Source organism: Rhinolophus hipposideros (genome assembly GCF_964194185.1).
Source record: "Rhinolophus hipposideros genome assembly, chromosome: X".
In the NCBI taxonomy this organism is placed as follows: Eukaryota; Metazoa; Chordata; class Mammalia; order Chiroptera; family Rhinolophidae; genus Rhinolophus; species Rhinolophus hipposideros.
Genome location: NC_138046.1, coordinates 76667624 through 76679756, shown reverse-complemented (window position 1 = coordinate 76679756; position 12133 = coordinate 76667624). Strand labels below are relative to the sequence as shown.

Genomic DNA, 12133 nt, shown 5'->3' with positions numbered 1-12133 from the left:
CTTAACTGGAAATCTTGGCATGAGAAACATGTGTGCAAAAATGGTCCCGAAGAAGCTCACCGATGAACAAAAGCAAAAGAGAGTAGAAGTTTGTCAAGAACTTTTGGAGAGGCAAGATGATGTTTTGGGCCGTTTTACCACAGGTGATGGAACATGGGTGTACCAATATGACCCTGAAACAAAGCATCAAAGTGAACAATGGAAGTGAGCCAATTCTCTAGGACCAAAAAAGTTCTGTCAGTCCAAATCAAGACTCAAAAAATGTTGCTAAACTTTTTTGATATCAAAGGGATTATTCTTTATGAATTTGTACCAACTGAACAGTTAACCAAATTTACTATTTGGAAGTGCTGAAAAGGCTGCATGAAAAAGTCAGACGAAAATGACATGAACTTTTCGCCAATTCATGGCTCTTGCATCATGACCATGCACCAACTCACACAGCACTGTCTGTGAGGGAGTTTTTAGCCAGTAAACAAATAACTGTATTGGAACACCCTCCCTACTCACCTGATCTGGGCCCCAATGACTTTTTTCTTTACCCGAAGAAAAGGAAATATTGAAAGGAAGACATTTTGATGACATTCAGGACATCAAGGGTAATACGACAGCTCTGATGGCCATTCCAGAAAAAGAGTTCCAAAATTGCTTTGAAGGGTGGACTAGGCGCTGACGTTGGTGCATAGCTTTCCAAGGGGAGTATTCTGAAGGTGACTGTAGTGATATTCAGCAATGAGGTATGTAGGACTTTTTCTAGGATGAGTTCGTGAACTTTATTGTCAGATTTCCTTTATCAGAATGCTTCCATTGCTCCTTCCTCTTGTCCTTCCTCCTTCCCTCCCTTCCTATCTCCATGATTACTTATCCACAATTCTAAAATCCAAAAAGTTCTGAAAATGAAAGTTATACATAACATTTGGTAACAAAGTATGATCTGACTATAAAAATCTGTTGACAAAACCTGATCTCAACTAACAAATTGTGTATAGGCTTTTAATTTATTCTACTTAATGTTCATATGCTTCAATGTAGAAATTAATGTATGTGATTATGAGGTGATACCCAAAGCTACCAAGATATAATGCAATATATGGCATATGTGCCTTAATGTCTTTCTAAAAATTTAAAGAAGTATAAATTCTGATTTGAATATTAAAACAAATGGCAACTCAAATCAAAACCTGCTTCCCTGTGTATGGCAATGTTCTCAATTATTCATTGTATTAAATGGTTATTGTTTAAAAAAATGTCCACACCTTAAAAGTATAAAAAAAAGTACCTAAGAATGAGAAATAAGGCAATTTTTAAATGTTTCTTTTTGGAAAGGTGCTCCATGTAAACAGTTACTTTCTTGCACAATCAAAGTATTTATATGTCCTTGTCAGGAATATTTTCTCTTTAGAAAGCTTTGGGACTTAGTAAACAGTCTAAACTTTATACTTTTGAATACTTATAAATTAAATGTTTAAGTAACTCAAATAATTGAAAATGTAATTTACTTTTAGGTGCGAGGAGGGATATTTTGACAATGAAAAGTTCTTCATACAATCCAACAATGATTAGTGAAATAAAGCATGAGAATATTGATTAAATCACAGTTACTAGCAGTTCTGCAAACTACAGCCCTATTATTACTTGTTCTTAAATTCAAAGTAACAATTCAGTCCTATAAAAGCAGAAAATGCACGTGCATTCTCTCTCCCTCTCCTGCTCCCCCTCCAGCCAAGTTCCTTTCAATTTAAGAAATATTAACTATCATGAGGCTAGTTGCCCATTAGGAATACGTGATTTTTTATCATTTCCTATTCCAAATAATTCTATACATTCAGAAATAAGAAAATGAATTCTCTGACCTCAACCTTACACTAAAATATAACAGAGAGACAAGATTACCAACAGTTTAAGTAAAAATAAGCATAAGCACACAAATCTACAAAGGAGGACTACATATCTTAGACTATCAACACTGTCAAATAAATTCATGTGTCTATGTAGCTCAGACAACTTGTAACACCAGTGTTTTTCTGATGAGGAATCTTTTGTCCTAGGCCAGAAATCAAAACATCCCAGGGTCTGAAACCTTGTTTCTAACTCAGGTACTTGTCACAAGCAGGGTATGAGATTCTTAAGTGTCTGTTATTCAAATAATCACCCTTTGTGTATACTACAGTAAGTGAATATCCTCGATATTGAAGTGTGGGAATTGATTGCTGATGTGGAAAATAATAGCATCAATTCCACTACTAATTTGAGCTATGAATTAGACTTGATATATTGTTGGCTACAAATCCCTGGAGTATTTTCTTATTTGGAAAAATAGCACTGGCAAAATAATCTCGTTCACTGACTCATCATAAATTCAACTTCGCAAAGTGATTGCTATTAAGACAGCACTTGTCTTTCTTTGCCCACTGAAAAGACAATAGCCGAAATACTTTATTATTGATGGATGAACATTTAGAAAGACTGGACGATAATATTTATTAACATGTATAGTACAATGCATAATGCCCTAAAATAGGTGTTGGGTAATCTCAGGATCCAGCACCTTGTGCATCAGTGATGTCGGGCTCCACCAGTTACCTGACTCTGTGTCTTCACAAACAATTCCTATGCCTAGTGTAGTCTTCTCCCTCCCCTTCCTACTACCCTCCTCTGAATCCCTGTGAGGTTTAGCACCCACGACCACACTTGCTTTTTGGCTAACATAAATAATAACACTGACTCTGAGAAACTGGTCTCAAAGACCTCCATTAATGGCAATAGGTTTCCCTCCTCCTGTCAAAATCCATTCAAAAGCAAAAAACTCACTCATTTGGTTGGCCCTTGGGATTGATAAATAAGGAAATCATTGAATCATCTGAACATTTCAATTATTTCAAAATTTCAGAAAGTAATACCCCACCTTCCAATTCTATAAAATTAAAATTTTAAATGTTACATCATATAAGTGTACCTTTTAATAGGAAATACCTATGAATCAGACTTGTCTTCAAGAGAATCTAAGCTAGGCTTTCCCTAACATGATTGTGGTGATTCATGGTTTTACGCGCTGTTTTAAAGCAAAATCTCAAGGGCAATATCAATATATAGAAAAAGTAGCTCTACATAACTGTAGGACTCCATCAGACATAACTGAATTGCACTATAAGTTGTGGAGTCACAGTGCAAAAGTGAACACAGCAGACTTTGGAGCCCAGGCCAGATCCTTTACTGTATGCTTACAAGCTCTGTGGCTTTCTTAGATTTAATTTCCTCTTCTATACAATGAGACTACCACCTGTCTTCTAGAGTTGTTTTGAGAGTTTAAGATAATATATACAAAATCCCCAGCACAAAGTTTGGCACATAGTAGTGTTCAATAAATTGCCATTACTACCTTATTTCCCCGAAAATAAGACCTAGCCAGACAATCAGTTCTAATGCATCTTTGGGAGCACAAATTAATATAAGACCCAGTCTTATTTTACTATAATGTAAGACCGGGTCTTATAATATAATATAATATAGTATAATACTGGGTCTTATGTTAATTTTTGCTACAAAAGATGCATTAGAGCTGATTGTCCCGCTAGGTCTTATTTTTGTTGCTATCTGAGTCAAAAAAATCACAATACATCTGCTAACACTAGCAAAGCCTCAGAAACTCTGATATGCAATTAGTTCTGCTTTACGATATAAAGCCTTTCATAATGGTGAACAGACATTGTTAAGGTAAATAGCAATCTTTGCTTAAAACACAGTCTCATCTGCCTGAGAGACAACAAAAGGAGACAATGCTACCAGTTCAGTTCACATCCCTTTCTGTACTCACTCTCGGAACATATATATACATATATATGTGTGTGTATATATGTGTATATATATATATATACATATATATATACACATACACATATGTATATATACACACACATATATATACACATATATATGTGTATATACACATATATACACATATATGTATATACACATATATACACACATATACACATATATATAGTATAATATATATAGTATCTATATATAGTATCTATTACCTATTTCATTACTTCTCAAACTTTTTCAGGTTAGAATCCTTTAGAGAAACAGATGTCAGCTATAGATATTTTCACCAGGAAAAAGGCACATACTAATATACAAAATTTTGCATACAATTTCAAGGAGTTTAGTAAATCCACACATGAGAGCAAGAACTGCTGTTCTAGTATTCACCTAAATTAGTATGTGCTACCTTATATTGCTATTTATCCGCACCCATGTGTGTGCTGACTCAGATTAAAAGTTGCTCAGAGTTGGTAATGGGTCTTATAACCCTCTGTATCGACAGACTGGGTGCATTGTTCAGCCCACAGCAGAGAGTCAATATATGTTAAGAATTCTTAATAGAAGGTCATTTACCCATTTTGTGTCCATCAATGGCTAAGTGCTGTACAAGGAAATGAGAGTTCAAAGACTAAATAAGGACCCAATCCTCAAGAAACTCACAGTCTAATGTAAGAGAGAAAAAAGGAAACATTATTACAATAGTGAAAAAAGAGGCTAAAATGGAGGGGAAAACAGATGGGAAAAGGAGCAGAGTAGGACCTAATGCTCTCAGGTTTTTAGGTGTGTTGGAGATGATGGGTGAGGAGACTAGAAAAATGACATGGAAAGCTTCCTGGAAAATTAAGCATGCTTAAGTCCAACGAAAACAACAAAATACCAGAAGAGGGGTAGAAACATAGAGAAGCAAAAAATCCCAACAAAACAAAACAAAAATACCAAACAAGAATAGGAGAGTGGGGAAGCATCCCTTAATTATTCCTCTTCTATTGTTTCATTCCTATAGTTAATCAAACACTACTCCTGAAACACTGTTAATACTGCACGTATATTGCTATTAATTCTATACTTGTAAAACACCTATATGAACATGTTACAACAAATAAATTTGGCCATTCCATCCAATTCTTTAACATAAGATTTGATCTAATCCACCGTGATAAATCATGATAAATTCAGTGTGTTTTAACTGTCCAAAGACACTAGTAACAATTACCATGCTAATTCATTTGTTAGCACATTTAATCTTATATACTATAACAATGAGATTTTTGCATTATATACAGCTGACAAATAAATGTTACTGAAATTTCAGTTCAAGTTATTTATTTATGGAAGGCAGATCTGAGTCCATATGTCATTTTCCTCCTGTATACTCTAAGGAAAAAGTCTGGATTCTATAAAATGGAACCAAGAGAAGTAACCACTGCCAGAAGGTATGAGTCAAGTTAAACCTCCTCACCTCGCTTTAATAGACTAAATGGTAGTTAATAGTTCATTTGTTAGGTATTAAACTATTGATAACAGTATCATTAATTTTAGTCAGGCATACATACTTTTCAGTGAAATAAAATTAGTAACTAATTATCTTGTTATTAAAAATCACATCAGGTAGGCTTAGGTAGAGAAAAATTAACTTGCATTATCAGAGTAGAAAACACAAGCAATTTTAGAGCTATGACCTCAAATACTGGGAAAAGAGATAGCAATTTGTACTCTATCTTTTTTTTTTTTTAATGGGTATCTTGGCTCCCAGCTTCTCTGCCAGAGCTTTTTTCTTTTTTTAATTTTATTGGGGAATACTGGGGAACAGTGTGTTGCTCCCATCAGCTCCAAGTCATTGTCCTTCAATCTAGTTGTGGGGGGCGCAGCTCAGCTCCATGTCCAGTTGCTGTTTTCAATCTTTAGTTACGGGGGCACAGCCCACCATCCCATGTGGAAATTGAACCAGCAACCTTGAGAGCTCACTCTCTAACCAATTGGGCTATCCAGCTGCCCCACCAGGCACTCAGCCACAGCTCATTGTCTACAATCTAGTTGTGGAGGGCACAGCTCACTGGCCAACGTGGGAATTGAACCTGCAACCCTGTTATTCAGAGCTCACGCTCTAACCCACTGAGCCATCTGGCTGCCCCTGTGCCCCTGTACCCCTGTAAAATTTTACTATTTAGTATGACCTTCTATTTTATTTTATTTTCATAACAGCTTTATGAGGTTGGCAGGTCAGTCAGTATGTTTGTAGATGAGTAAACCCTGCATGGCAGAGGCTATACGACTCAAGTTAATTTTTCTGTACCTAAGCCTACCTGATGTGATTTCACATGTTTAAGAGGCAGAACTGGGATTACAAAGTGATCTTCTGACTCACAGTCCAGTAGTCTTTCCTTTATAACATTGTATTTTGAAAATCATCTAACACAACCACACTTCCATAAACTATATCCTTGAAACTGCAGTGATAACTGGGCCTTTTAATTATCTATTCTGTTCATAAAATGATTTATTTCTGCACCTCCTCAAGTGTTTACATTTTATTCTTGGTTTATCTTGGACAGTCCAGCACAATATATGTTAGTTCACTACAATATATGTAATCAATATTGCCAGTATGGTTTATATAATTTAATCCTCTCAACAAAGGTATTTCTATATTTCAGACTTACAAAATAATGACAGCAAAAGAGCTTTAATATGAGCTTACAAACAAATACTATTATTACCCATATTTTGCCATTTTGCCAAGTTTCATTCAATGGCAAGATACCAAGCTACTCTATTTCCTATAATGCCCACTCTTGGAAAAAGGAGGAATTACACCGATATGGAAAACCTGTGATGTTATTTCAGTTGTGAAAAGCAATTTAATTCCTCAATTCAGGGCTTCACACAGATTGGTTCTTAACCCCACCTGATTCGTAAGTGGGAACCCAGGTGCAACGGGTGAATTTTTATAGCTTTAGGGAACTATATGAGTTTGCATGTGCTAAATTAAATACGCAAGCACTAAACTTACTCGGGAGGGCCGGTATTAAGTACTTTACCTAATTACCAGTCATCTCTATGCAGAAAAAGGAAGTTCCACAAAAGCTATTTGCCCTCGTATTGCGTTCAAAACACATACCTCCGCCCCAAACCTCTGGCAAACTCCTGCAGCCTCTGTTTCTGCACCATCCACCCTGATTGCCAAGTGGATAAATTCAGGGAAAGGACAGGTGACACTAGCCCTCAAGGAGGGGAGGGTTCGCGCTCAAGAATCTTCTCAAACCAGTCCCGCCACTCCTCTGACTCTTAGCAAAGCAGTCCCAAGTCCCCTGACTCTAGGATGGCGGCGAGTACCAGAAAACAACAACAACAAACAAAACAAGCTTCGACGCTAATCAATCGGCTTCAGTGCCCTCACCCCTCTACAACTAGACATAAAAGGTCACTAGCCGGCTCCTCCCAGGGCCCCAGACCCTCTCCGCCCCTTACCTAAGCCCTAGCAGCAGCTTTTCAGACAGGAAAGGATACTCTCCATATTCGACATGATTCCACGACTTTTCTCAGGAGGCGACAGCCGGGGGCAGCGGCACGGGTTTGACAGGAGGACGCTCTGAGTGCCTTCTTAGTCCCCAGCTGCGTCCAGACAGGTTCCTTGGTTTGCGATTCCACTTCCTGTTTTTGCGCGAGGCCGGCCAGGAGGCGGAGCCGTCTGCGCCCGAGGGGCGGAGCTGGGGCCACGCCAAAATGGCTGCCTCCCGCAGAGGTGGTTAGGGTGGGCTGCGGACGCTGGGGGGCGTCAGGGGGCCAGAGGGCAAGAGGTTACGCCCCTCCCCCTAGCGTTCCTCTCCTGCACCCTAGTCGAACCCAGCGCCTAACGGTTTTCGTCACCCAGCTAACCTCCCAGTTCTTTCTTTGTCTTACTCTGCTCTTAGCCTTCCGCCCTACCTCTTTCCTCAGATTTCATACTATCTTTGGCCCCTCACTTCTCTTCTCAGAGATTAAATCTTACGGATGAAGGAAAAAAAGGTATAGGGCTTTTAAAGTACTTTTATTTTTAAAATTATAATTGTGTGAAATAAAGACCTAAGGGATAAGCGGGGCTGGTAACTTTGAATTATGAGTTTCAATTGAAGTTTTAAAAAGGATCATGATTCTTAAACTTTTAGGTTAGAAAGGCTGGACGAAAAAAAGTAAGCCTAGGTTTGAGGTAAAGTTGCTGTGAGCTACATATTCTCAATAAATACATTATTATTTTTTACAATAGGTGGTGTAAAATTTGAAAATTACTACAAAATTTCTATAATGGGAAGGGAGGTTAATCGACATACTAGTGTTTGGTATTTTATATGTGATTTACGAGGAAGGGTCTCTGGCGTCGAGTCACTGCGTTTCAAACTCAAAACTCAGAGATTTCATGGAAGAGCTAAAAGATATTACTTTGGGGGAAATAGCTAAAATAATTATTCTCTTACTGAGGAATTTTACAAGTTTGACTAAAATTTTTCTCGTATTTGAAATTTCAGTATGTGGGGGAAATAATGAGTATATAATTGGCTGAGCTCCTTTTTATCTTCAGAATTGTTTTCTACTGAACGAAAATGTTTCTAAAAGCTATTATACTCTTGTGTTAAGGATGATTGGTAGGCTTTAGACTGTTACCTAATTATAAACCCTTGATGCTGGAAAAACAAACCTTTTTGAATATAAGGCTAATCTGGAAACCACTTCCATAGATGAAGCTATAAAGATTATTTTTTGATGTCTGTGTGTGAGTGTGTGTATTTGAGATGTAAATTATATTTCTATAGAGACAGACAAAACTTGGTACATTTCATTGTTTCATCACTTTCCATGCTCACCAATTGTATTTTACTGTTTGAGATATTTTTGTGTGTGTATAAAGGTAAAAACAAAATTTAAAGTTCTTCCCTATGTGCTTAATATGTATTAACACAGCTCTTTCAATAAATCCACGTGTGGACTAGAACAATCCCCTAAAGTTTAAGCATTTCTGGGTTTTATGTAAATTTTTTTAGATATGTGTTGGTAACCTAAAAGAATAAGTCTTTTAAAAAATGTTTTTAAAGTGTTTTTGCATATTATAGAATTTCTTAAGAGAGGGTTCCTTAGGATAGGAACAGATTTTTAGTAAAATTAAGATGTGAAGATACTTTTTCAGTTAGAAAATTTGTTACTGATGTCCATCTTAACTAAAAGAAAAAAAAAGATACGTAGGCTATATCTTCAAGAAGTTGCTTTTATTTTTATGAGTTCTGAACTAATTTTGGCTCCTAAAATTGACCTTATTTATTTAATTGGATATCTTATTTCTTTAGGTTTCTTAAATCTTAGGTACAGTAATAGAACTATTTAAAGTATACGTATATTCATTTCTAACTGCTCCTGTTGAAAACAAGGAATTGAAATCTGTTCAAATCATAAACTTGTTTTATTACAGAGAAAATATAGAAAGAAAAGAGGTCAAACTTTAATTGTTTTGTTAAATATAATACCAATAAAATAATATTTGCAAAGCATGAGTATAGAATAAACAAAAGACAGAAATCAGTTGTGACCTGTCACCCAATTTAAGAAAATTACCATTCCCTTTAAAATCTTATGTACCCCTTTCCTAATCACATTCCTTTCCTTCCCTTTTTAGAGGTAACTGCTGTCTCAAATTTATAATTTCCCTGTTTTTCTTTATAGTTTTACCATAATATTTTCATCCCTAAACATTATGTTATTTAGTGTTGCATGTTTTTGAACTTTGTGTAAATGAAATCATACTGCTTTTTCTTTTTTGACTTGTTTTTGTAACTCATCATAATGTTCTTTACCTGTGTTATTATGTGTAACCATAATTCATCCATTTTCACTGCTTATAGAGTATTCCACTGTATAAATATATTATAATTTATTCATCCATTCTGCTGAGGGATATCTGGGATGTTTCCAGGTTAATACAGCCTCTGAGAATATATTAGTCTTATTGTTAACACATATTCTGATTAAACCTAAGATCGATAACTTTAGTCTCCTAAACATGTTAGGATGAACTCTGTAAATACTTACCATAGTGATGATTAAGGTTAATATTTTTAAAGCCAGATGTAATCTTTAAAAATATAATTTTACTCTCACCCTAGGCACAATTATTTATTCATTGTTTATTGTATTTATTCATATTCTTATTGTTTTGGGTTATCTTGGAACTCATCTTTGTTTCTTACACTCTATCAGATTTAGTAAAAACTCATACCATGTCTCACCTAAATAGGCAACAACTTTCTTCTCCTTTCACCCTTTATAACAGGGCTATAATGATAGAGATGATAGTTGTAGTACCTCCCAAATTGTTGTCGGGGACTTAGTTAACTCTAAACATGAAGGTTTCACTGAAGCAACGTCAGTCACATATTGATGGATAAACTCAGATATGGTAAATTTCACCTGTGGATATTCAGAAAGATGTGTTTTAAAATATCTGTGAATTTTCACTAGGATAATTGAGATGTAAAGAACCAATACAGTATCTTAACTCAGCAGCTATTGAATATGTTAGTGTTTGACATGAATGAAGTTGATGTGGTACATTACAATTCACCCAGGAAATAGAGTTATTTTCATGATTAATCATTCTTAGTTCTCAAAATATTTTGCAATCCACGGTTACACATAATAAGCTTTGCTTTTTGAAGTTAAAAACATTTATAAAACAATTGCAGTTGAAATTACTTAATTTTTAAATTTTAATTCTATATGTTGTGTGACAACACTTTTTTGATACTTTTTAGCAAATGATTTCAAGATGATTAAAAAATTAAATGTACATAACAAATTTCCTTTGAAGTGGAAAGGAGTATACCAGAAATGCGTGTAGTATTATATAGTATTTGTCAAATTTCGGTGTACTTGTTAAAAATACAGATGGCTGGCCTAGCCTCTGTAGATTCTGATAGAATAAGTTTGGATATGAGCCGAGAAGTCTATATTTTGCTTCTGTTTGTGTAATGGAAATTAGCGTTTTAATATAGAGTAATATACATCCTATATTGCCTTATGTAGCTCAATTTGGGTGGAACTTCATAGTTTACAAAATGCTTATTATACATCATTTCATTTGATACTTCAAGTAATCTGCAGCAACCTGGGCAGGCATTATCATCCTCTTTTTACCATTTGAAAATAAAAAGGAAAAACAAAGCTCAGAGAAATTAACATGATTTGCCCAAGCAAGTATTGAGCAAATGGAGTCTGTATTCAATTCAGCTCTCCTTGATTTCTAATCCAATATTTTTGAATGTGTGTAACAGATGGACAAGGAGGAATTATAAGTGAGACTGCTTCTGCTTCCTGCTTTCTATAGCTTACGTGCCAATTTAGTGTAAAAGTAAAATGAAGAATTATTCTAATTGGATGGTAGTCTTTCTGGTTTCCATAAGAAGATTCAGTTTCCTAAAAATTCTAGGGTAGTAAAAACTGAGGATCTTTCCTCATCATAATGGAAAAACTTTCCGTAGGCAGACAAAGAACAACTTTTTTATTTCATTATTCTGTTTTTCATTTGATTTGCAAAATTCCCTAGCCTAGAATTCTTCAAGTGACAGATGAAAGATTGGAGCTACAGAAGAGGTAAAACTCTTTCTAGCTGAGGCAAGTAAAGGATGAGGTGGGAACAGAAGTTTAAAGACAAGAGGAATGGGTTTGAGTGGCTGCCAAAGGTGACCTGAAAAATAATCCAATCTATAATTAAAAAGTGAGAGATTAGCACAAGGAGACAAGATAAGAAGCTGAGTGTAATAGTAAAATGAATAGAAAAAAATGAAAAAAATTACTCTTGGATAGTTAGGAAAAATACATTCACATTTACCGTTTCTACAAATGATAATTTGTAAGATTTCATTGTTATTTTAGTAATAAATGGTATATTTGGTGATTATAATATGTAGGTATCAGAAAGAGCATCTCTCTACAAATCTTTGATTTTAACAGAGCATTCAAGACTTTAAAATTTCCCTTTGCCAGGAAGCATTTTTTAAACTTGAATAATCTAATGAAACTATATTGTGTTATTAGCTGAGTTGATTAATTCTTAAAGGGTGACTTAGTGAGAAAGAATAAAGCATTTGCTATTATTAGAGATAGGTTCCCACTTTGGGATGATTCCAAATTAGTTTTGAAAGTTGTATGATTCACAAATTCTTTAACATAGATGTAAGTGCTCATAGTCAAACTGATTTTTAATAAACATTTTCCTTATCTCTATTATTTTACTAACCAGGAGCTGTTTGAAGAAAAGTCTTAAGAAAAAGCAAAAATAAGA

General features: G+C 35.2%; 1 protein-coding gene across 1 annotated transcript in view; it reads right to left on the bottom strand.

Moving 5' to 3' along the window:
• Positions 1–7485, bottom strand: part of LOC308494634 (charged multivesicular body protein 1B2) — a 33810-nt gene extending 26325 nt beyond the window's left edge. The window contains exon 1 of the mRNA XM_081042501.1: positions 7336–7485. Coding sequence (XP_080898627.1) covers positions 7336–7351 — 16 coding nt within the window. The 5' untranslated portion in view covers positions 7352–7485. The remainder of the gene's footprint in view (positions 1–7335) is intronic.
• Positions 7486–12133: the final 4648 nt, after the last annotated feature.